Genomic DNA, 26096 nt, shown 5'->3' on the forward strand with positions numbered 1-26096 from the left:
CCGGGAGAATTCGATCGCACTCAGACAGTGACTTTGTGTAATGCAATGTGTGTTTGGTTGAAATTCTTAACACGATAATTTTCAAGTGGAATCTTGATTTGATCCAATCAAAACTGTCATTTGGTTTCCGATGTATAATCACATTTATTGCAATCATGAATAGCAACTACCGACCGAAATATTTACAGTGTGTGTGTGTGTGTGTGTGTGTATGTTCCCATATATATCTAAAGATCGACAGACGATACAATATATTACATTAATACGTGGATGCAGTGATGATGGTGATTATAATCTATCGATAAGTAATAGAACAGCAAAAATATTTGTCTTGACAACAGCGAGATTGAGCATTTTTTTTAGTTTGTTAAACATTCCATTCTCTGTTTCCAATGAAATTTCTAATCACATCATTCTTCTCAAACTCACAATTCAAGTTGCCTTTCCCCGATTCGTGCCCATTGATTGGATAACAAAATTATTCGAATTTGTTGTCCAATTTGAATGTCATCATCGATATATGCGGTGCGTGATCAATAAAATCCATCTCTACTATCAATCAGTAGCCTTGTGACGTTTGTTGTTGTTATTGTTATTTCTCAATTGATCAATATATCAATATATCAATATACATTGTAATTATGACCAACAGGTGCCAATCAGCACTGGAAAACATACATTGATTATTATCACTCAATTTGAACACATTGTGAGTTTTCATCATTCCATTCAACTTGTTTGTTTCAAAATGATCAAAATGACACCACTTTTATGGGTGATGGTGATGATTTTGTTGTATGAATCATTTGTAGCCACTTCAGGTTAGTAAACATTGTTGTGTATGTGTAGCCATAAAATGATCAACAACCACATTCTCCTCCCAAGATGAATGTTCCGAATGGTATGAAACATGCAGCCAATTTCAGATGACAATGAGTCGAACGAAATTCTGCATTGGAAAAACCTTGTTTTTCTTTCCGAATTTCATGACCAACTGGCACTCGGCTCGTTCATATTGTTCCGGTGTGTTTCATGGCTATCGTCGTGCCGATCTTCTCTACTATGACGAAGAACTGTATCCGGATCCAGATCTAGAATTGTTACTGGAGAATTATCATCCACAAAATGCAGAATTTCCCACCGCTGCATTATGCTGTCCAATTATTCAAGATGAACCAATAGTTGTCTATGATGTTCAATGTAAATGGCTTTACAATGGTCATATCATACCAAAGGAATACTATCGAAACGTTCAATTTGCAAATAGTCATCAGTGTCATTTTTTAATGGTCGATCTTTCCGATGCAGAAAAGCCCAGATTTTCGAGGTAACTGTTTTCCTCACTCACTCACTGATTTAGAGTTATGTTAACCATCACTAATCATATATGTATTAGATCAATCCAAGTGTCGAATCCACAAGTCACGCAATTCATGTGTTCATACAAGCGACCACCCAAGTGTGGGTAAGTATTATGCCAAGTGTGTGTGTGATTGATAATTTTCATTTCAAAGTAATCAAATCATCAAAGTGATGCCACAACTACTACCACACAATCAACGGAAACTACACGTTCCTCGACAACAACTACCACAACGATCACACCTTCAACAACAACAACAACTTTAAGTCCACTACATTGTCCTGAGAAGCATCAATACGACATATATTGGCCATCCACTAATATCAATCATACAGCCCAAGCAGATTGTCCCGCTAATTATAAAGGCCACGCTACATGGCTATGTGGTCCTGATGGAAAATTCGTCTCTCAAGGTCCAAACATTAATTGTACGGCCGCATGGATAGATGAATCAGCAAAAAAGATTGAAAAAGTAAACAACATGAAACAACTTTCACAAGAGGTGCGCCATTTTCAGAACAAAGTCCAACAAGAACGGGCCAAATATTTTCAAGACCTCAAACAAATCGTTAAAGTAATACGCCAAATTGAATTCATTTTCGAATCATTTGCGTCAAATTCCAAACTGGAATCCACTTCACACGATGTTCGTAGCATCACTGAATCGATGGTCGAAAGCTGTGCAACTATTGTCGGTTGTGAACATGTTTGGCAACAAAGTCAACAACGTCGAAATGATCGAATTTTGGTGGCTGGAGAAATATTGAATTACATACAGGACAGTGGCCTAACCATGGGTTGTTATCAGGCTAAAAACGAATCTGCTTCACATATGGAACCAATTCTCTCTACAAACAATACGTACATCTATGTCAATGCTTTCAACATGAATCGTGAACAACCGATCCAATTTGATCATTTCGATCATGAGTTTTCGTTGAAAAATCTTCTGGCCGCAAAAGATAATGTTTCCGATTGGTGTCCACACAGTATGGCGGTGGGAGCATTATTCAAAAAATTATCCACTTACATGTTTGATGAACACCTTCAGCCGGACATGGTGATGAATTCAGAAATCATTGCATTCAGCTACAATAATTTCAGTCGTCAAACTTTTCCATTGCCCGATGATAATGAAGCCATAATGAGACTGGTGCATCATCAACGAATGGATTTCGGCATGCAACCCAAATGTGTGTTTTGGAATTTCGAAACCAATCTCTGGTCATCACGCGGATGTCATGTGGCCACAGAACAATCGGATCGGCTCAAAACCACCTGTGTTTGTGATCATTTGACCAATTTCGCCGTACTCATGGACGTTAGCGGCCAAGAGCGACCATCCAAATTGAAATCCATACTGACAATAATCATGTGTGCACTGTCCATCATTTGTCTCATATTGACCGTCGTATTCTTCATGATTTGTCGTGAACTCAAGTCTCGTCGTAATTCAATCATAATCAACATTTCGATCATTATGATCATCATTGATTTGTTGGTCATTTTTGGCCTCGACCGAACCGAATATCCGGTGAGTAGTAGTGACCACATTTATGGATTATAGCAGTTGTAGTGAATTTATTTATTTATTTATTTCGAATTCATGCCAGATTCTATGCAAATCCGTATCCATTTCATTGCTGTATACAATGATGGCCTTGTTCTTTTGGATGCTGATGGAAGGATACAATCTTTATCAGATGATGATCTTTATTTTCAACACCAAAGGTCATTTACGAATGCTGTATCTTTATCTGATAGGTTATGGAGCGCCATTATTGATCACCGTACCAGCATCGATTTATATGCACTTTAAAACCGAATTGAGCAATGAATATTTGTAAGTTTTTCCATACATGTATATAGAGCAGCAGCTTCATTAGCTATTTTCATTTAATATTTCAGTTGTTGGATTACATCCACCAAATATCCTGGCCAAATTTGGTTCTTGGCCGGACCTGTCACATTGATCATCGTCATCAATACATTCATTATGGTTAGAGTTATGAAAATTGTTTTGTCCAAGAATGCTCGAAATTCGTTCATACACCAATCATCGACATCTACGTCTAATGGCAAGAAATCTTCAAATGGCCATTTCGCTACCAATATTGCACAGCATCATTCGGCTAAACAGCGAAAACATTCGCACAAAAATGGCATCGTTTTGAATGGAAAAGTGGATAACGATGTGATGAGCTTCGAACAGAAAATGAGCGAATGGCTTACGTATCTGAGAGGATTTTTCGGTCTGGCCATTTTGATGGGCATCACTTGGATTTCTTACGTGCTCTACATTCATCAATTTGGTCATTTTTTCTCCTACGTGTTCATCGTCACCAACGGACTACAGGGTGTGTTCATTTTCCTCACACAATTCATATTCAACCGTAAAGCGATGGATGCAGTTAAGAAACGAATTTTCACAATCATTGGTGCCGGTGATTTCAGCTCAGCTGCACGTAATGCAACCACTACATCATACTTGTCGCAACAACGGGTCAGCAAACCATCCTTGGCCACTATTAACAAAACGAATCCTCAACAGACAAACAGCCGTAGCCAAGATGATGATGACGATGATCCTGACATTGACTTATCGCCTGATAAATATCCATATAATGTTCTTATTGATCGAACAACATCGTTTGAATTCTAGCCAAAATTCTAATTCATCGTTTCTGTAAATTAGCAATCATTTCATAATAATAATAACATTCATATTCATTCATATAAGTCTATAAAATTTTCTCTTTTCGTACATTACTAAATTTGGAAACTTGTCATTCACACACCCACACAACCTGATTTATCATCGTATTTCCAGTTTGACAATGTTCGCTATCAAACATCAAACATCAAACATAAACTTGTTATATATTAATATAATAATAATCAAAGCTGCGTATCAAATGAAATGGACACATTTTTCTTCTACCAAAACATGTTATCATCATGGAAACATGATGATTCGATCGTCGGCACAAGATAGTTATTTTATCACTTCATAGTGATATAACACTGAGTCAGGATTTAGGTTCAGGATCAAGTTCAAACAGTTTTTTCCACCCAAATAGCCAATGACATTTTCAATTTTCGAATCATAATGCCACTAGCCGAATCAGCTGATTGTACCGATCATCTACAAGCACTGGTGTGTGAAAACAACAATAATGTGACTGTCATCACTACATCAGAATCTGGCAATCACAACAATACTACTGCAGACGATCGAAAAAACAATCGTCTAACATCGATGCAAACCAAATTCATCATCGTTCTGTTGGCTGTTTGTAATTTTTTCATCGCAAATGGCGTTTCATTACAAGGTCCATTCTTTCCCAAAGAGGCAGGTAAGTTGCAGTGGATTTGCATTTCATTCAATCACCAGAGAATTCATTCTTTTGCTTCACAGAACAAAAAGGAGCCACACCGTTAATTTATTCATCGATATTCGCCATCTATGAACTGGTCATGTTGATCACATCGTTTTTGTTCGGAAATTTTGCCGAAAAATTCAAAGCAAACCGAATGTCCGGTCTAGGATTGATTTTGACTGGCTTAGCGACCACAGTGTTCGGATTTCTCACCTATTTAACTATTGAAATTGAATTCGTAACAGTGGCTTTTGTGCTCAGGATTGTTGAATCGCTTGGCGCCACAGCATTTGCCACCAGTTCGTATTCATTCATAAGTGTTTGTTTTCCCGATCGTACTGCAACCATGTTTGCCACCATGGAAATGTTTTTCGGGCTTGGAGTCATCACTGGTCCGGTAATTGGCGGTTTTCTATACAATTTTCGTGGCTTTCTATTACCATTCCTCGCCAATGGCATTATCATTGGCATTTTCGGCGTTGTATTGATCAGTAGTCCGGTGGAAAAACTGTTTATTCGAGGTAAATTACTCGGTCAGTTGAATGGACAACATATGGACAACAATACCACCACCATCAACGATGATCGAGAATTCAATACATTGATCGTGCCGATAAATGAATCATCCGAATCATCAACCATTAACAACGAAACTCAAGAGGAAAATCAACAAGTCACATTAGGTCGTTTTCTTTCGTCCACAATCGTTTTGATAGATGCGTTCATCATCATTACAGCAATCACATTGATGGGATTCAATGGTGCAACATTGGAACCGTTTATTCGCCATGAAGGAATCTCGAATCAAACACTTTATACGAGCTTAATGTTTGTCGCTCTTGGAGCTTCATATTCAATTTCTGCACTGTTTTGGGGCAAAGTTTGCGACAAATTCCCGTCGTTTCTGATTTGTTTTGCCATTGCTGGTTCGATCATCACAGGCATCGGACTTTTGTTCTTAGGTCCAGTACCATTTCTGACATGGACGATTCGACCAAAATTATGGACCATATCTGTGTGTATGATTTTATTCGGTATCGGAACCAGTTCGAAACAAGTATCTGCTTACACACATGCATTGAATCATACGATAAATGATCGAAAATTTCCCAAAAATCAAAAAACCTATGGTCTAATATCCGGAATGTTTTTCTCTTGTCTTTCGTTTGGCGGATTCATCGGTCCTATTATTGGCGGTTCATTGTTACAGTGGTCAGATTTTCATTATGCCACATTGGTCATGTTTGTACTGGAATGTATAGTTTTTGTCATTTTGTTATTGCTTCAATGTTTCTATGTTTCTATTACCACAACCACAATTAATCAACAATAAAGTATGACAAGATTCTTCTTCTTTTATATATAAACAAATAAATCTGCGCATGATCTTTGCATTGATAGATCATATTTGAATCACCATCATCATGATGATCATCAGCTGATTTAAAACTTTGCAAAACACTGGTTCAAAGTGTAAAGAATTCGTTGTCCATCTACAATGCAACGAACCTTGATCAATTGTTTGCACACTCGTAATGTAATATTGAATAATCGTTTTTGTGCCAATAAATCGACTGAAATTTTATTGCCAAATGACGACTCCTATTATGAATCGGCTTCGGATGTTCCCGTCGAAGCCAAAGTGCTCATCTATGGCGACGAATTAGTATCGAAAGCTTTGGCCTATCATCTCAGTGATACATTGGGTGGTGGCAACGTTGTCGTCGTTCGTGGCCATGGTCCTCGTGATGATCAAGAGAAATCGGTCTCTTACTCTACCTTGAATAGTTTTTTCATGAATCATTTGATTGTTTCGAATCCTCGTTCTTCTTTATTGATTCGTCATAGTGCCGATTTGTACAATGTTACCAATTGTGGAGCAATTTATCTCGCTCAAACCGAAGAACGAGTCAAATCGTTCAAGCGAATGATTTCAATTTCCAAATTGTTTATACCAAAAGAAAGTGGTGATATGGAACTACTTTCGCCCGAAGAAATCAAACGGAGACACAATTTCATCGATACGAATAAAATTAAATGCGGAATTCATGTACCATTCGATGGTGTAGTGATGGATCGAAGAGCCGAGGAAGACAAACTCGAAGAATATGCCCGATCCAAAGGTGTTCAGTTTTTCGACGAGTTTATTTTGAACAAAATCAACGTCAACAATGATCGCGTTTCCAATATTGAGGTATAGGATTCGATTTTTGATTTTCGATTTTCGATTTTTAATGAAAATTTCATTTAGCTATTGCATCCAATTACACATGAAGTGGCCCGAATTCGATGTGAATATTTTGTCAATTCAGCCAACAATTACATGAGTCGTAGTGTAGGAAAATGCAGTCTTACCAAAGTACGTGTTCCATCACTGGCTTGTGAACATCAGCTATTGGAAACTGAACCATTCAACATGCCAGGACAGCCGATTGATTCTCTCATACCGATTGTCAATGATTTTGATAACCGAACCACCGTTTACCAACGAACCGATAAAACACTTGTTCTTACTGGTTATGAAAAAGTTTCCAATGTTGTTCGTAAGCTTTATAGATCTCGAAGTAAAGATTATCCAGTCGATGTTGAGATACCAAAAATACCCGTCCGTTGGGATCATTTCTACTATCTGCTCGATCCGATTCTGAATCGAATTCCAGCATTACGTCAAGCCAATTATCGTAAGCTATATGCACGACCCGAGAATTTCACGCCTGATGGTCGACCATTAATAGGTGAAGTTGCCGAGATCAAAAACTATATTATCGCTGCTGGTGTTTGGCCTTCATTGACCGGTGGTACGGCCAAACTGTTGCAGGAATTGATATTGAGCAAACCAAATTCATTTCAGCATGATTTCTGGTCTTTGGATCCTAAACGTTTCATGCCGCTACATTCGAATCGAATATTTTTGTTCGATCGACTTCGTGAAATCCCAGCAAAAGCTCGATACAACATCAACTTTCCTACGCCTCATAATAGCTACCAAACTGGACATGGATTGCTTCGCAGTCCACTCTATGACAGACTAAAAGCAGCCGGTGCTTATTTCACTCAATACATGGGTCATGAAAGACCTGCCGTCTATCTAAGCAAAGAAACCGAACCTTATCAAACAGAATCGGAAGATTGCGGTGTGCTTGAAGAACGTGTTCTCGAGACGCCATCATTCGGTAAACCACATTGGTTTGATGCTGTCAAACGTGAATACAGTGCTTGTCGAGAACGTGTCGCCATTCTGGATTACACAAGTTTTGCCAAATTTCAAATTTCCTCTGTTCACGATGAAGCATTGGAACTATTGCAATATCTTTGCTCAAACAATGTTGACATGCCAATCGGTTCGATCACATTGACAGGTAAATTTAAATTGTCGTCTATTTCAATCAAGTGCTTTAATTGATTTTTTTTTCAAGGAATGCAAAACGATCGTGGCGGTTTCGAAAATGATGTCTCCGTAATTCGTCTAAATGAACGAAACTTTTTTCTCATCGGTCCAACAGAAAGTCAAACTCGATGCATGGCCTGGCTACGATCTAACGTATTGGAGGATGACGTTGATCAGATATCCATTCGCGATGTTACCAATGATTTTACCGCCATTTGTATAATGGGCCCGTATGCTAAATTGTTGCTGATTGATGTTGTCGTTGCTGCAGCGTTGGCTTTAAAGGAACCCATAGAAAAGTTTACGAAACAATTGGATCAATTTCCATTCTTCACGGCCAAAGAATTGCCGATTGGATCGTCGAAAACACCGGTATTGGCATGTAATATCTCTCATACAGGCGAACTTGGTTTCGTACTGTACATGCACAATCAACAGGCTGTTCAGTGTTATGATACATTGGTCAGTGCTGGCGCCAAATACGGTGTCCAACATGCTGGAAGCATTTGTGTTCGCTCGTTACGAATAGAAAAGTTTTTCGCGTTCTGGGGCCAGGATCTAGATTCCACATCTACACCGTTGGAATGTGGTCGTGGATTTCGAGTGTTTTATGACAAGAATTTCCTTGGCAAAGAAGCTTTACTCAAACAAAAACGAGAAGGCGTCAAACGCAAATATGTGCAATTGTTATTGGATTCGTTCGATATCGACAAAGAACCATTATGGCCTTGGGGTAATGAGCCGATTTATTTGGCCGATCAAATCGATTCAAATGCCAAACCGCCAGTGGGTATGACTACAACTACAGCCTATGGATTCACTTTAGGTCGAATGGTGTGCCTTGGTTATATAAGCCATCCAGATCCGAATGCCGTAATCACCAATGATTATATTTTGGGCTCAAATTTTGAGGTTGAAGTAGGTGGTAAACGTTTCAGTGCACATATTAATCTACATTCACCCAAATTGACTGATGTCAGCGGAACATACATGCCTTCGTCGCCAACATTATCCTCTTGAAAGAAAACACTTGTGATATATCCAATTTTATGTTTATCATTCTAACTAGTTTTGAATCGGATTGATTTTAATAAAAATCATTGCACATTTACAGTTGGTAATTGGTAATAATTGATAATTGATATTTGACAATTGATAATTGACAATTGACAATTGACAATCATAGTGATAGTTCATGCACTTTCTAGGACTATTTTAATTTTGAAAATCATAAGACGTGTTATTGATTATCGGTTGATATCAGCTGATATCATCCTCATCATTTATTCTAAAGTGGATGGCAAATCATTCAACAATTACATTCTCACCACATCTATTGATCGATATAAAAACATGCACTTTATTCAAGTTTATACAATCACTATTTGCCAAAATGTTGTCTTCAATGCTGATGGGATTCATGTTGAATCCTTATTTACTTTATGTAATAGCCGCAGTCTTCATTATCGCATTACTTGGCCGATTATATTATGAATTGTATGAATATCTGATGAAACGACAATGTGCAAGACAAAATCTGAAATATGTTCGTATGCCGAGTCAAACTATTGCCATAATACGTAAACAACGTTATGATATTGCCGAAACTAAATTCGTAAAAGAAAATGGCAAAGTATTCGGTACGAATATGCTCAACCAGTTGACCATTTATGTGGCCGATGCTGAATTGGTACAGATTGTCTGTAATCGAGAATTCACCAAATTCACTAATCGTCGAGTAAGTATCATTTATGATCACTAACGAGAATAGTGGATAATAAATTGATTGTCATTTTCATTTAGGCATTCGAACTTCAAGATCCTGTTTGGGATAATGTTATGTTTGCAGCTAACGATGAAAAATGGAAACGCTTACGTGCTATCATGTCACCTGCATTCGCTACTGGCAAACTGCGTAAATTCAAATTTTGCATCGATGAAACCTATCAGACGATGGCGGCAAATCTAGACAAAAAGATTGCAAAAGATCCGATTGTCAATATTAAACATGTTGTCGGAGCATACACAATGGACACTATCATTCAGTTGTCAATGGGCATTAGAATCGATTCATTGGAAGATCCAAACACCCCTCTCATCAGATATGCCAGACAATTATTTGGTCATGATTTACTGGTTAAAGATGCCATTTTATTCTCGATAGCTTTTTTCTACCCCAAATTATTGAAATATCTCCCCTTACGATTGCAAGGCGAAGCTATTGATCATTTTAAAGAATGTGTTTTGCAAATTGTCCACAAAAAGCGTGAAGAAATGAATAATAAGCAAAGCTCACAAAAAGCTACAAATTTTATCGAATTGGTTTTGGAAGTGGAACAAGAACAAGAATCTGTCGATAAACAACAACAACAACAACAATCAAATGGAGATGCTAAGCCATTTAAACATATCACTAACGATGAAATGATTGCCCAATGCATTACCTTTTTCACTGTTGGTTATGATACAACCGCTACGACCATAACAAACACTTGTTATGCATTGGCCACACATCCGGATAATCAGGAAAAACTCCATCAAAGTATCATGGAAACATTGGATCAATTGGCTCAAGAACGAACCGATGGTTGTAAAGATCCCTACGAATTGATCACATTCGATACATTGAATAGATTCGAATATTTGAATGCTGTACTGAATGAAACGATGCGATTTTTAACACTAGTTTCAGCCACCGAACGAATAGCTACGGAAGATTCACGTGTAGAGACTAGTGATAAAAAGAAATGGTTCGATGTAAAGAAAGGGGATGTTATTCGTATCCCAATGCTCAGTTTACATATGGACCCAGAATATTTTTCACAGCCCAATCAGTTTCTTCCAGAACGATTTATGCCACAACAACAACAAGATGATAATAAACGATTCAACAAATATGCATTCATGCCATTTGGAAGTGGTCCAAGGAAATGCATAGCTTCAAATCTAGCCATATTGGAGGCGAAAATGGCATTAGTCCATCTGTTTCGAACGTATCGTATGAGTGTTGCTACAAAAACACAAATTCCGTTGGATTTCTATATAAATGCTGATTTATTGTTCCCTAAAGATGTCTATTTACGTGTAGAGCAGAGATTATAATTATCATATAATGATGATGATGATGATGATTGATTGAATGTTTAGACATTACTTTTGCACTTGACAAATTGTACTTGCATTTGATTTATTCCATTCGTAAACAAAATAAACATTGCAAACACTAAATAATAATCAATTGATGATTGATTTGTTTTTGACATCAGTCGATGTCTGTCAGAAGATTTTGATTTTTTTTGATAATGAAAGAAAGTATACCAATCAATGGATGAACCTTGTCCTCTAATTATCGGTTCATTTGGTTTAATCATGTTTTTTCAGAAAATCTTGCTTTCAATTTACATATAAATAGAGCATCTATGGAACAATTATACATTACATCAAGTTTTGCACATTAAATAAAAAAAATATATCCACAATGTTGTCCACAATATTGGTAGGATTCATATGGAGTGCCCATCTTTCCTATGCCATCGGTGTATCGATCATTATTGGCATTCTAATCTGGGCATGGATCGAATGGAATGAACATCGTGTTCGGCAAAAATGTCGTCGACAAAACATTCCATATGTTCGAATTCCAAGTTTAAACATGACCCTATTGCGACGTCAACGTTATGATTTGATTGAAATTGATTTGGCACGAAAATATGGCAAGGTATTTGGTGGCACCATGTTCAGTGAACCAACAATCTATGTGACTGACGCTGAACTGGCACAAATCATCACTAATCGAGAATTCACTAAATTCGCTAATCGACGGGTAAGTTAGATTGAAGTTGATCATTGAGAACCGAATTGATTTTGAGTTGAAATCCAGAGTTTCACAACCTATGATCCGGTTTGGGATAATTTTTTGTTTACGACCAATGATGAAAAATGGAAACGTTTACGAGCCATTGTATCACCGACCTTCAGTTCGGGTAAATTACGTAAAATCAAATACTGTATCGATGAAAATGTTGAAAAAATGCGTCAACATTTGAACGAAAAGATTGACAACATTCAAGATTCATCAGCATTGGATGTTAAAAAAATTATTGGATCATTCACCATGGACACAATCATTCAGATTTCAATGGGCATTAAAATCAATTCGCTCCAAGACCCCAATCATTTGGCCATCAAATACGCCAGACAATTGTTTGGTCGTGATGTTCCCTTGCGTGATACTTTCATTACTGCGTTGGCATTCAAATGGCCCAAATTATTGAAATTTTTAAATCTAAGATTACAGCCTGATGCCATGGACTATTTCCGCCAATGTTCATTGGAAATTGTACGCAAAAATCGAGAACGAATTCAAAAAATGAGTGCCGATTCACCGTTCAAGGCATCCAATTTCATTGAATTAATTCTTGAAGTTGAACAAGAACAAAAGGCATACGAAAAACAGCAAAATGGCAATTCTGCAATACCGTTCAAACGTAAGATTATTGAGTTGATTTAATGAATTGATAATCGATAATTTATGATTATTGCAAATAGATGTTACAAATGACGAATTGCTTGCCCAATGTATCCTTTTTTTCACTGTTGGTTATGATACAACCGCTACGACCATAACAAACACTTGTTATGCACTGGCCACACATCCGGATAAACAGGAAAAACTCCATCAAAGTATCATGGAAACATTGGATCGATTGGCTCAAGAACGAACCGATGGTTGTAAAGATCCCTACGAATTGATCACATTCGATACATTGAATAGATTCGAATATTTGAATGCTGCGCTGAATGAAACGATGCGATTTTTAACGTTAGCCACTACTACAGAAAGAATGGCAACAGAAGATGTTCGTCTCGAAACTAGTGACAAGAAAACCTGGTTTGACGTGAAAAAAGGCGATGTCATTCGAATACCAATCATCTACTTGCATAAGGATGAGAAAAATTTTTCCGATCCTGAACAATTTATTCCCGAACGTTTTCTTCAACACGACGATGGCTACAAAGGACATTTTAACAAATATGCATTCATGCCTTTCGGAAGTGGCCCTAGAAAATGTGTGGCTGCAAATCTAGCTTTGTTGGAAGCGAAAATGGCCCTCGTTCATCTATTTCGAATGTATCGGATGAGCGTGCATCCAAAAGCCACGAAAATTCCTCTCGAGTTTTACATCAATGCTGGAGTTCTTGTCAGTAGAGATGTGTCATTGTTTGTGGAGAAAAGATAATTGAAATTGAAAATTAAAATTGAATTTCATTTGAACAAACTTTTCCTCAATCGATTCTTGATGAGGAAAAAAAATTTTCCATATATAAATAGAAAGTGAATTGATTTCGAATCAATCACTCATTATTCGTTTGATGCAATTGTTGCACATTTTGTTCAAGGATGCAAACGTTCACTTTTCCATTGTTCATCATCTGTCTATTACTATCTCCAGGCTGGGTTCAAGTGATTCGATTTTGTTCAATAGATGGCCTAATTCAATGTTTTCTAGATCCAATGCGATATTTTTATTGGCAACAACAACATATTACGGGCATTCCAGTAGATGATGACCAATTTGAGCAATATTGTTTGTAAGTTTTTTTTGATTCAAAAATTCTCACAATCATTTATTATATATAATCATTTATAATTGAAGCATTAGTCACGATTTTTCGCCTTATTGTGCTCACAAATGGGCCAAACAATGTGCATCACCAATCTATGATAGTCTGATCAATCGACTGTATTTAGAACGACTGCAACAATTGGCTATCGATCATTGTAACAAAGAATATCGCCGTGAAGCCAATAAACATTCGAAATGTGTTGACCAAGTTAAACGTGATGTACCATATCGAAATATCTGTGTTCGACAACTACAAGCGAATTTGGAATGGATCCACCAGCAAACCAAACAGAATGATAATCTCACATATTGGTACCGGAATCAATGCTGTACATTTAATCAATATGTCGATTGCCTTGGCCAACATATCAACGCTGAATGTGGCTTCAAAGCCAGTCAATTAGTCAATGATTTACTTGTTTCCGTCAATGCTTTCTGTCCACAAGAAGCGTTCAATTCAAGTGATAAGCTGCTGCAATGTCAACCTGACATGTATGTTGCACCGAAAGACTTTGAACCGAAAGGATTTGCTTCTAAAGCATTTCTAAGTCGATTATATTCCCAATTGGCACCGGAAACTGGTTTTTGATTGTTTACCACTGCAGCCAAGCCAACAGTGATTGAATGACATACTTGAATCATACCCTTTTCACTATGATTATGATTCCATTTTGTTTTAGTTTGCTATCACATTTTTCATCTAATCTGGCACTACAAATGGAGAAAAAATAGCCCATGCATTATTTTTAGGCTTGATTGTTCAATAATTAAAAACCAACACAATACACAATACACAATAAACAATTGTAATCGTGCCTTGCAAACAATAATTAATGAAAGTGAAGTAGTAAGTTGTCTCACAATTAATCCAGCTAGTAGGACGAGGCCATTTACGTATTTAATGCATGTGATCACTAATTATTCTGTAGGGTCGGTCATATATAAATACAATCCACTATCTACTAGTTTATATTTATATTTCATTTTCGTTCAATCATACCAGCCATAATAATGAGCTTATCATTTTTCACTCGTCATTTCATGTCTATGCTATAACACAACACACCATATTGATGGTTCATCAAATTGACTCGTGAACATTTCAAATTTTTAGAATCGAGAAAAATTCATTCCAGATTGCAAACGGGGAGATAGTGTGTTGCAATTTTTAAATTTCTCTGTTCAGAACAGGCGATATAATTAACGTGGTGACACGAATGCTAAATTAGTCTAGGTATGAGGATAAACCATATCCTGCATGGCTAATAAGCAGTGATTGGCAAATGGTCATATCTAGCTAGCCAAATATATGGATTGGAACATTACACTGTTCTAGATGGAATCGATAACAAAGATTATTGTGACCTTCAAACCTTCTTGCCATGTGCTAGAAACATTAGATTGGTCATATATTATGTGTAAATTGAAAACAAACATTTTATTGCCAACAAATATGTTGATTACCAACCACTGGCTGAGGACAACAATCAAAATAACAATAAAAATAGCCAAATGAGACAAATGATTAATTCAACAGAATTTTTCATCATTCTTCAGGTGTATCATATACATTGGATAAGCCAACAACTACGCCTGGTTACTGACCACCATGACGACCTATCCCAGTCATTCTCAACCCATGTGCCGCGGCACTAAAATCGTTAACAAATCAATAGCAACAAAAAAAAGGTTGAAAATGACTGACCTATCCATACTGTACTGAATGTGGATACAAATCTATATTCCAGTCAATGTATGGTACCCTGCTGCTAGCCATTCTGTTGTCCACTCTTGTTCATTCAAATTGATATCCAACTAGGAGATGGAGGCCGACTACTATCCACCACCACTGACAGGGTTATTATCCGCTTTCCAAATTTCAAATATAGCCAAGGCGTCGGTATTATCATTGTTGTTCGAATACCGGCGACAATCATATTGAGATTTTGTAAAAACATTCTTGTTCATCATTTATGTGATTCGAGTTTGGTCGCTATCGACAAATCAAATGCCTGTGATTTTTGTTCGTTTTCGTTTTCTATCATTCAAATGTTGTTTTTAAAACTATGGATTGGTTTGAATTGAATTCACATCTTCGATTATTACGGCAATCAAAGACACAGAATACGTCATTTTTGAAACAGCCACTCGGAACATCAACGAAATCGATACAAGCATCGAATGTATCGAATGCTCAGTTTGTCATTTCTGGCCAACGATTAGAAACGTTAAAATCACTGAGGAAATTATTGAGGAAATTTCCCAGCCGTCTTAATCATTCAACAATCTCATCAATCTTTGATGTTCTCAAGTCAATAATCGCTGAATTGACTTTGATTTATTTCAATCTTGATGGCAATCTTACAAACAATCAAAATGGCTCCAACAATCATCATCCACATCAGATGGTTCGTTGGAACTCGATGGCTCAGATCCCTACGAATAGCAAAACACAACCACCATTATTGCGAAAAACTTTGTCCACTGACAATGTTTTCATTGCTGCCGTACGGCGTAATGAAATTCTCGAATGCATACAGATTATCATCGATTTGATTTCAATGAAATCACTTGCAGCGAACCAGGATCAACAATCACAATCGGCAAACTCTAACAATCAACAGCTGCTAACTTCTGCTTCAACCAATGCTGAATATGATGCTCAGGATCTTGGTTGTCAAGAAGATTATTTTGGAAGGACGTTTTTGCCCGAAATCATCACATTATTGGGTAAAATGTATTCTCCTATGAATATTACTCATATCATTAACCTTTTCTTTTTGATATATGATGACTTATAGGTCATGAATCATCTGACGTACAACGAAATTCAATTCGTTTCTTGCAATTGTACATATCACGTACGCACAATCTTCAACGAACGATGACCACATTCATTGAACATGGTGTTGAATCATCGATAACCGCTACACAATTTGGAGCATTGAATGCCTTACCACATCTATTTGTTCGTGATGAACTTCGTGCCGAAAATCTTGGCCCATTAGTTTCAAGTCTGGGCCAAATGTTGGTCCGTACACAGACGGATAAGCCTCATATTTTTTATCCCACATATGTTGCTCTGGAGCGTATCAATTCATTGATTGGTTCAAAACGTTTCTATCAATATCTATTCCAGTGTGGTCTCCAATCCGACCAAGACGGTGGTGATATTTCGAAAAAAGCCGTCACTATCTATGAAACCGTACAGAAGAGGGCACCATCACCTCAAGTTTATATTGCAAATATGGGTATGACAATCTTTTTCTATTATCATTCCATTGCTATGGCTCCCGACCAATATTCACAACAAACAAACAAACAAACCAACCACATATTGCTTATCTTGTTCATCATAATCCGATTCGGTTGTTTGTAATTGTTTGATATTATGATTAATCATTATATTATCGTCTTAGGATCATAATAATTCAACTTAAACACCTACACCTGTGCATTAGTTAATATAGATACATTATAATTGAATACATTAATTGTCACATGATAAGCATTCTAGCAAACACGATAAGATTACATCAGTGAGTTATGTAATGACTGAGAGACCCCAGGTTACATCAATCATCATGATAAGATTACAATACATGGCCAAGATGAATGGTTCATGTCAGGCTTTTTTATTTATTTGGGTCAAATGACCTGTGATCTGTTATCTGTTTTCCAGACAGAAAGTTGCCAAAATTAATTAGACTGCCTTGCCATAATCGTAAAAATCAGTTTTTATTTTTCTTTCAATTCTCAATTCTCAATTCTCTACTCTGTAATAATTGGCTCTTTTGAATATGATTTCATGTTTGTGCGTGTCTCTCCTTGAAATCCTTAATCATCATGATTATTATGTACAGAATTGCAGAATCCAGTTTGTTAAGGTTTTGTTTGGTTGCCTGGATTTTCTTTCACTTTCAATCATTTGTATCAACCTTGAGATGGAAAAATTTCATTGAAATCCATAATCACAATAGCAATACAATTTACAATTTACAATCTAGATTCTATAGAATATGTATATCACCATCATCATTCTGGATAAACCTCTATAATTATGCAATGAGTTGCTGATGGTTATGAAACCAAATGAAACGAAATGAAATCAAGTTACGTTACTCATGTATGAACCTCGAATCAATCAACAACAAACGAATAATTCTAGGCACGCACCAATCTATCCAACTCTCACTCACCATTTGGTCCGTGGTCGAATCTTTCCGACTACTCAAGGACTGATCATTATGCATATATATTAATATTTTTATTATTGCCTATCAACAACAACCAGATGAATCTGGTTGGTATTCTTAAATAAATTTATTATTATTTTCTCTTCGATTTCAGTTCAAATTGATCATTGCCATGTTAATGTCATTCCAGTGTTTTGGTCATAATCGTAAATCATTTTCGGCTATAAATAATGTGATTGTCTTTCCTTTAATGACTTGTCAATGAACGAATCTATTTAATGCCAGAATTGAACAGTCTCTCGTCACTCTAACCTAGATTTCAGTTTGTATTGAACTATCATGTATATGTTTTCAATTATCGATTCATATCGATCATTTGTTCTGCTCAATAAATCAATCAGAAGAGAGAAAGATAACGTTGGTTACGTATCCTAGCGGCACATTGCCAATTAACGAAAGAAACGAATTTGGCTAGTGTTGATTTCTATGCTGAATTATTGATGAATCCATTCTATTTGAAAATCTACAGTCTAATGTCCATTAACAATATCTCATTTCATAGTGATTATGATTTGGATTGATGACTTTGTTTTTGTTTTCGCCCCCATTTCTCATGATGTGATGACCACAATTATCAATTATAAAATGGGTACATGGTGATAAACAACAACAACAACAACAACAACAACAAAAAGTAATCTCAATTAGAATATTTCAGTTGTGTTGACCTGATTTGCCAAATGAAACTGTCACTCTGTTATGCTCAGGTAGTTGAAGATGAAATCGTTACAATCAGAAAACAAAACAAAAAACATGATGATTGATGACGTTTAACCTTATTCAATCACCACGATCATGGTTGGTTCGGTGAATTGTTTGTCATAATTAATATTATTCTCATTCACTCCAGATTCATTAATCCATCTTGCTATATAACACTTTCTACAATAGGATTGCATACGTTTATCGATTCATCATCAACAGCAACCACCACAAACAATCAACAACAACGACGTGGATCAAAAGGATCGCGAAGATACTCAAATGCGAACACAATTAATAGTAACAAACCAAATAATTCAAAAACAGTGGATGATAAACAACAACAAAACGCTAATAACAAAATGAAACCAGGACAAGGTCCAGTTGGACAAATAATATCTACTGTGGATAATCGTAGATTCACTACTAATCTACCCATTATGGAAGAAGAATATGACCTGGAACCGGAACAAGAAATGATGATGATGATGTTGAATGGTGCTTCTAGTCACCCATCAATCCGTCATTGGGCCAACGAACAAATGTTTACTGAAAATGATGATTATGATAATTATAATGATGATGATGATGATGAAAATCAGGCCATCGTGAATGATCATACTAACCATGATGTTCGAGATGATTTAATTTCACCATCACATGAAAATGATAATAATGATGATGGTCAACAGCAATCACATGACGACCGGACGGAAATTCATAGAGATTATCCTGTTGCTACTGCTAATGGGGAGGAACGTTCACTCGAAAATGAAGAACTACGAACCAAGAAATGGGTCGAAAAAGAGGCGGCCGACACTTTCAGCAACCGAGAGCAAGAACAAGTATTATTATTAGCTAATCTGGATCATCCTCATTATAATTACCGCAGCAACCAACGACAAGAACAGGACAAAAAGGATTATTATGATGATGATCGCCATGGTGAATGCCAGAATCTGGATTCATTAAATAATAACCGAATAATGGATGTACTTCCAAATATTAACTACCAAAAAGATATGATTCGACGACAGTCGATAACGGCGGCAGCCACGATCAACGGTGATCCTTATGTTGCCTCTACTACTTTGGATACTGCAATGATGGATCATGAAGGTCCAGCAGTGCGTACGACTCAGCAATGCAAACTCGTAACGAACAACGAAAATGACAACAAACTATCGAAACCAGGGAAACCATTATCAAACTATGACCAACAGCAACAACTAGAACAACGGCTAATAACAACCAAAGAAAAAGAGGAACAGAATCAGGTGCAGGAGGCGAATCCATTGGCTCATTCACAATAATAACAATGATGATGATGGAACAGGAGTAAGTCAAGAAGACGAATCTTCCCTTTATTCAAATGATATTACTGATGATCAACGATGTGGGCATGGACAAGAGCCAGATTTCAAAACTAATCACAATTCTAACGACAACGACGACGACGCCGAAAACATGGTGAAAACTAGCGGTGGACAAGGACGACGTTTGTCCATAGTTGCTGATGGAACAACTGTCAATCGTAACAATAATACTAAGCTGCAACAACATTCGAATCGTTCAAGCAAACAGACATCATCATCTTTGAATCCCACTAGACAAGTTACATTCGCCAATGGCTATCGAAAAGGAAGCATTTCAACTGTCATTGGTCCAAAAATCGCCAAAAAGCCAACAACATTATCGGTATTAAAAACAACACAAGATTCACCCGGATCATCACATACATCTCGAACGTTGTCGAGTGATGAAGATGATATCGTTGCTCATCAAAATCGCTCAATCGCTAACACTAGAAACAATCAATTGGCCGATGATACAACCGATACGAAAATGGCTGCTGCTGCTGCATCAACTACGAATTTTATCCCACAAGGTTCGCTAGCTTCGTTGACACAATTAGATGCCGATACATTGGCAAACATTGAATATATTCCTACCATGAAGGTATGATTGTACTTTGAAATCGATTCACTCATTTAATGAAATTCTAATTCTTTTTAGCATTATTTGTTGCCATATTATCACCACTCATATTATCATGATTCGTTGTATCATCCTACCACATTGGCAGCAGCAACTACATCGCCCATTCTTTACCCGCCGACAGCAGCATCGTTGGTTGCCAATCCACATTTGCTTCGATTCGGAATATTTCCTCGTGTATTGATCTATCAGGCATTATCATCGATTGCTGAGGAACAATTTGCCGCCGTTCAGGCCATAGTTCGCATTGTCCGTGATGCACCGAATGACCATCTTTTACTATTATTGCCTCATATGGATGAATTTCTATCTGTATTCGTCTCACAACTCTTATTGGATAGTTCATCCAATTTCAAAGTTATACTTTGGACATTGGATATCATAGAATTGTTGACAGAGCGTTTCAAGCTACGGATACATCCTCATTTATCGCAACTAATTCTACTGTTGTCACAACGATTGGGTAATTATTAATCATTAAAAATTTCCCATCTTCTCTTTTCTAATACAACAATTTAATTCATCAACAGGTGACAATCGAATTGTGATACGTGATTCTGTCATCAAAGTATTTCATCAGATGATGACAAGATATTGTCCACAGGAAATGTTGGATCTATTGTTCAAACATGTTTCGTCATCAGCTCAACACCAACAACCATTGGCATTCACATCGGCTTCAAAGCTACGTGAAGAAATGGCCAATCGTGTCAATGCCTCGATAGCGACCTTTCCCAGAAGTCGTTTGAATCTGCCAAAATTATGTTTCGATATCGCTCCATTGCTCATCGATCGCCGTTCGTTAGTTCGATTGGCTTCCTTAGAATGTGTGGCCACGTTAGCTCAAGCACTTGGGCCACATAAACTAGGATCATTGATGACAGCCGTTCATTCACTGGAAACTACGTTGACTGCAATTGATTTCGATCGATTGATTGCATCGATACAGGCTAGATTGGCTCGTCGTTCACTTGCTCGTGTTGGGCCTGATGGTAATGTACACTATGTGCTTAGGGTGCCAACCTCAAGCGAATCCTGGTATTATCGTCGCATTTACGATGCTGATCTTGAGTGGATTGCCCTTGGACCAACTACACCACCAATTAATGTGCCACCCTTGAATACACCCACCGTTGTAGTGGCACCGAAATTTCCATCAAAAAATTGCGAAGATTTATCATCAGAATCATCCGAACCTCCACGAACAAATGATTCATCACCAGCTACATTGAAACCTGAATCTTGTCAAGAGAGAATGACAATTCAACAACAACGATTGTTAAATTCACCAGATTCCGAAGATATACCACCTCCAGTGAAAAGTAAAGTAACCGTCGGTGGTGTTCAATCACACCACCACCATCATCATCGTCTTCGTCACAATCGTTCTTCGACATCGCCCGAACCAGACGCACATAAATCGGTGAAGATTCGTAGCCGATCTCGATCGAAACCTCAAACTCAGCAACATTCTTCGTCTCGCAAGACAATCGATCCAGATGGCATGGCTCAGGATCCGCCCAGTCCATTAAGAAATTTTTCCGATCGCCAACAGCAACAAGAAATTGAGCAACGATTTCATTGTTTGGAAGCACCACAATTACATCGATCAAAAACTAGCCAAGAATTCCGTCCATACGGTAAACATAAAGCAAGACGTGATCAATTTATCGAGCGTTTAGTACGAGGTGAATCTGTGGATGATTCTGATCTGGCAGATGCTCAGTGGTTTCGTCGCTCGTCGACCGAAAGTAAAATTACTCTGAAGATCTATTTATCTATTTATCTATTTATTTCATTAATTTTAATGTTTTCTTTTTTCACATCATAGGTCTCGAAGCTTGGCGACAATATTTTGGTCGTTTCAAAAAACAGATGGCCGATATTTCATTGTTAAGTGGCGCTGGACGACCATATGGATCTCGACCGGGTTCAAGTAGTAAGTCTGGTTATATTGCCAAATCCAATTTAATCATACAAGTGATAACTAACTAATGCTCAACACTGATGGCAACTTGCAGTTTGAAAAGAAACAATGAATTAATCTATGCAAGCTGTACTTGTCTCATTTCTTGTATTGATTGCATGAATTATTCATTTACCCCATTTTTGCCGACATAACCGACATGTTTAGGAGTAGTGAAACGTAAAAAAAGGTGATTGCGGAAATACAAATATCTACGATAAATTCTTTGCGATTGCTACTCAGTCATAAAGATAGGAATTCATACTTTTCAACTAGTTACCCGGAAATGCAGCTTATATGATATCTAGTCACGTTTAGTGAATTCATTCATCTATAGCCCCTGTTTGAATCAGAACAAACAAAGCAGTGGAAACAGTTCATTCACCTCTATTCAGTCATATTGTCTCATAATCACTTTATGGATTAAAATGTGAAACCCATCCTGTCTATATATACATTCTGGCTGATATGTCATGATGTTATTCTCTAATTTCATAATGTTAATGTATTCTTATCGCATAATAATTTGATTTTTATCACCAATATAGTTTATTATGGACTTTCACCGTTGCCACCATTTACCCTACCGGCGGCCACATTTGCACCACCTGGTTTTTTATCGCCTTCATATTATTACCATTATTATATTGCCAATGGCCTTTCCAATTCTTATCATGATCTTTCACAGCTTCAACAAAAAAATATGATGTCAATAATGAAACGATCCGGTTTTATTTCCGGCTCGGATCAAGATCCAGATCCCGATATAGATCGAGACCGAGACCACGAATCAAAAAGACACAAACCAGAAAGGATTGTCGATTCAAAGCCAAGCGCTAATGATTCTGGTCAACATTCCAAACAAATCTTACAAGGTGGACAAGTCAATGGAACTTTGAAAAACATCAAACGTTCAAGTAATAATAGAGATGAAAATGAAAACAATTTGCCTAAACAGGAATCATCAAATCAATTGGATTCAGAACCACTACCATTGGAACGATCATTTTCTATGCCATCAATACGAACGGATTCATCGACAGAAAATGATCAACACCTTCATGCTCATCAGAATGCACAAGACAATCCACAAGTAATCAGCGATGAAGTCATTCAAGAATTGGGAATGTGGGAACAAGTCATTCAAGAGGAAAAGAATCAGCAATCCTTGGACAATAATGCCATCGAACAGTCAACCGAAAATGTCAATGATGCTAACCAAATTGAAGCAAAACCTCAAGCGAAAATCCCAACAGTCAGTATTCAACCATCAACGCCATCCGTGCAATCCACATCGTTGAAACAAAGTTATGAAGTTTCGTCGTCACTCCCACCATTACCATCATCAACATCATCATCACCACCACCACCACCACCACCACCATCACCGCCTTCACAGTCTTCTCATACCGATAATGATGATGAACAACAAGAACAACCTACTTCTAATGCTGAATCGAAACCCGAAGAATCGATTAAGAATGTGGACGATTCTGGTAGGCCCACTGAATCATCACCCAAAGGGAATGTTGATTCGAAATTGGCACAAACGACGACTGCCAAATCGAAACCACCCACTGTAACAAAGACCGGACCAGCGGCACCACCTGTATCTCGTAGAATGTCGAAACCGGTGCAACAGCTTTATATAAAGACTACACCAGCCATTCCTATGAATGCTAATATTCAGCACATTCTGGGCAATGTCGCTCGTACGGAAGGACCTTTTGATAACCCATACGATGCTGTCAAGGCTGCTGTCATTGCCTTACGTGATCATGCTTGGACGACCAAAGTGGAAGGAATGTTAGCCGTAGTACGATTAGCAACATTCCATCCTCATCATTTGATTCGTGATCAACATCAGATTTCGTTGGCATTGGCTGGCGAAACTCGTAATCTTCGATCGACAGTTGCACGTTCCGCCATATTTACTATTGGTGAATTGTTTTCAAAACTTCGATCACAGATCGAACCGGTGAGTGACGATATTCTCATATCCATCCTGTTGATGTGTCGAATATTCTCGTTTTTATAGGAACTTGACATTCTTACTCAAGCATTACTGCATAAAGTGATTGAAAATTCCGTGTTCATTCGTGAAGATATTGATCGAGCTCTACAATTGATGATTGAATCTATGCCACAGACACGTGCAGCCTTGGCTTTAATTACATTTGGTTCAAGGTTTGATTATTATTCTCCATAAGGTTCAATTATTATTGTTTTCATCTCTTTTCACTATAGTCACCGCAATACTCATGTGAGGCGTTCGTCTGCACAATTTCTTTCCGCTTTAGTCGAAAAAATGGGTCCAATGAAGTGTCTGCTTGGACCTCGTGATATTGGTGAAAATTTATTGCCGGCGGCAGCTCGTTTCATCCAAGATCATTCATCGCATACTCGATATTTTGGCCGGCGAATATTTGCCGCATTGATGCAACATCCATTGTTTGATAAGTTTCTTAGGAGACACGTTTCACCGGGAACTTATCGAAATATTTGCGGCATGTTGGAGACAATCAAACGAAGAGTATGTATTGGATTTGAAAGTTTAAAATATTCATTATTCATTCACTTTTCATCCATTGTTTACAGGGAGTCGGTGATGCACCATCGGATTTGTATTCACCAACCGTACAACCAAAAGAAAGTGATCCACGACGATTAGTCGTTGTCGAAGCAACAACACCAAGTTGAACATTGCTTACTCCATTCAATCATTGAAGATAAACACTGCCAGCTTCGTTATACTTGCGCATTTCTAAAAAACTTTTTTTTTTTTTTTTTTGCAAAAACAACGTTGAATACTGATATTTCAATTGGAATGATGATTTTTTTTTCATGGCCCGGTACTGCAAGTTTTGAAAGCCCTGCTATGCTTTATTCTCCGGATTGATAAAATTTTGAAGATTTGAGAATGTTCATCTAATCCTACATACAACAATAATCATATGATGATGATGACTAGATTTATTTTTATCTTTATTTTTATTTTTTCTCATTTACACTTATTGATGATCCACATTTACTAATTGGCAGAAGAATATTACCAATTGAATTGCTGAACAAATTAAACTCAATCACATCATATTGACATTCATTTCGACGCTTTTTAGAATGGAAATCAAATCCGAAATTGTCAAGACTCATACAATACCGCACTGAAACAGAATAGCATGATATGATGATAGTTTGCATTCAACTACTTCATTAGACTATATTGTACGTGGTGGCTGCTTTCTATTCAAATGTTTTACTGTATTGCATTCATTTATCTAATAGTAGTGTATCCTTATATAATGATATGATAATGATGATAATAATAATTATTAAACTGTAAACTGTAATATTTTATTATTCATTCAACTACGAATAAAAACTACTACCTATCTAAATTTTGCTCAAATTGTTGA

At 37.2% G+C, this 26096-nt stretch overlaps 6 protein-coding genes across 6 annotated transcripts; all 6 read left to right on the forward strand.

Moving 5' to 3' along the window:
• The first annotated feature begins 219 nt into the window (after positions 1–219).
• On the forward strand, positions 220–4102 carry LOC124496218 (adhesion G protein-coupled receptor L3). The gene is made up of 6 exons (XM_047059714.2): positions 220–821; positions 886–1327; positions 1397–1465; positions 1532–2897; positions 2977–3206; positions 3272–4102. The coding sequence occupies exons 1-6, from the start codon at positions 749–751 to the stop codon at positions 4023–4025; spliced, it is 2934 nt and encodes a 977-aa protein (XP_046915670.2). The 5' UTR covers positions 220–748; the 3' UTR covers positions 4026–4102.
• A 96-nt stretch (positions 4103–4198) lies between these two features.
• LOC124496227 (MFS-type transporter SLC18B1) lies at positions 4199–6118 on the forward strand. Its single transcript, XM_047059726.2, has 2 exons — positions 4199–4719; positions 4782–6118. The coding sequence occupies exons 1-2, from the start codon at positions 4473–4475 to the stop codon at positions 6074–6076; spliced, it is 1542 nt and encodes a 513-aa protein (XP_046915682.2). The 5' UTR covers positions 4199–4472; the 3' UTR covers positions 6077–6118.
• Positions 6068–26078, forward strand: LOC124496216 (uncharacterized). The gene is given in 14 exon segments (XM_075733231.1): positions 6068–6937; positions 6995–8102; positions 8160–9100; positions 16649–17009; positions 18906–20019; positions 20021–20675; positions 20733–21177; positions 21245–22465; positions 22546–22653; positions 23229–23597; positions 23664–24658; positions 24719–24867; positions 24928–25213; positions 25279–26078. Coding segments are annotated over 14 exon segments (8550 nt in total). The 5' UTR covers positions 6068–6241; the 3' UTR covers positions 25381–26078.
• On the forward strand, positions 9465–11359 carry LOC124496225 (cytochrome P450 3A8). The gene is made up of 2 exons (XM_047059725.2): positions 9465–9869; positions 9935–11359. Exons 1-2 carry the CDS (start codon positions 9525–9527, stop codon positions 11231–11233), a joined length of 1644 nt encoding a protein of 547 aa, XP_046915681.2. The 5' UTR covers positions 9465–9524; the 3' UTR covers positions 11234–11359.
• LOC124496224 (cytochrome P450 3A4) lies at positions 11532–13410 on the forward strand. The gene is made up of 3 exons (XM_047059724.2): positions 11532–11954; positions 12012–12618; positions 12680–13410. The coding sequence occupies exons 1-3, from the start codon at positions 11610–11612 to the stop codon at positions 13369–13371; spliced, it is 1644 nt and encodes a 547-aa protein (XP_046915680.1). The 5' UTR covers positions 11532–11609; the 3' UTR covers positions 13372–13410.
• Positions 13471–14588, forward strand: LOC124496230 (uncharacterized). Its single transcript, XM_047059730.2, has 2 exons — positions 13471–13723; positions 13789–14588. Exons 1-2 carry the CDS (start codon positions 13533–13535, stop codon positions 14345–14347), a joined length of 750 nt encoding a protein of 249 aa, XP_046915686.2. The 5' UTR covers positions 13471–13532; the 3' UTR covers positions 14348–14588.
• Positions 26079–26096: the final 18 nt, after the last annotated feature.

This window comes from Dermatophagoides farinae, chromosome 8 (genome assembly GCF_024713945.1).
Source record: "Dermatophagoides farinae isolate YC_2012a chromosome 8, ASM2471394v1, whole genome shotgun sequence".
In the NCBI taxonomy this organism is placed as follows: domain Eukaryota; kingdom Metazoa; phylum Arthropoda; class Arachnida; order Sarcoptiformes; family Pyroglyphidae; genus Dermatophagoides; species Dermatophagoides farinae.

Excerpts from the sequence above, each read along its gene's own strand:
- LOC124496218 (XM_047059714.2), top strand. The coding sequence starts at position 749 with ATGATCAAAATGACACCACTTTTATGGGTGATGGTGATGATTTTGTTG. Across the intron at positions 822-885 it reads ATCATTTGTAGCCACTTCAG|ATGAATGTTCCGAATGGTAT; the intron begins GTTAGTAAACAT and ends TCTCCTCCCAAG. Across the intron at positions 1,328-1,396 it reads GAAAAGCCCAGATTTTCGAG|ATCAATCCAAGTGTCGAATC; the intron begins GTAACTGTTTTC and ends TATATGTATTAG.
- LOC124496227 (XM_047059726.2), top strand. The coding sequence starts at position 4,473 with ATGCCACTAGCCGAATCAGCTGATTGTACCGATCATCTACAAGCACTG. Across the intron at positions 4,720-4,781 it reads ATTCTTTCCCAAAGAGGCAG|AACAAAAAGGAGCCACACCG; the intron begins GTAAGTTGCAGT and ends TTTGCTTCACAG.
- LOC124496225 (XM_047059725.2), top strand. The coding sequence starts at position 9,525 with ATGTTGTCTTCAATGCTGATGGGATTCATGTTGAATCCTTATTTACTT. Across the intron at positions 9,870-9,934 it reads CCAAATTCACTAATCGTCGA|GCATTCGAACTTCAAGATCC; the intron begins GTAAGTATCATT and ends ATTTTCATTTAG.
- LOC124496224 (XM_047059724.2), top strand. The coding sequence starts at position 11,610 with ATGTTGTCCACAATATTGGTAGGATTCATATGGAGTGCCCATCTTTCC. Across the intron at positions 11,955-12,011 it reads CTAAATTCGCTAATCGACGG|AGTTTCACAACCTATGATCC; the intron begins GTAAGTTAGATT and ends GTTGAAATCCAG. Across the intron at positions 12,619-12,679 it reads TTCTGCAATACCGTTCAAAC|ATGTTACAAATGACGAATTG; the intron begins GTAAGATTATTG and ends TATTGCAAATAG.
- LOC124496230 (XM_047059730.2), top strand. The coding sequence starts at position 13,533 with ATGCAAACGTTCACTTTTCCATTGTTCATCATCTGTCTATTACTATCT. Across the intron at positions 13,724-13,788 it reads CAATTTGAGCAATATTGTTT|CATTAGTCACGATTTTTCGC; the intron begins GTAAGTTTTTTT and ends TTATAATTGAAG.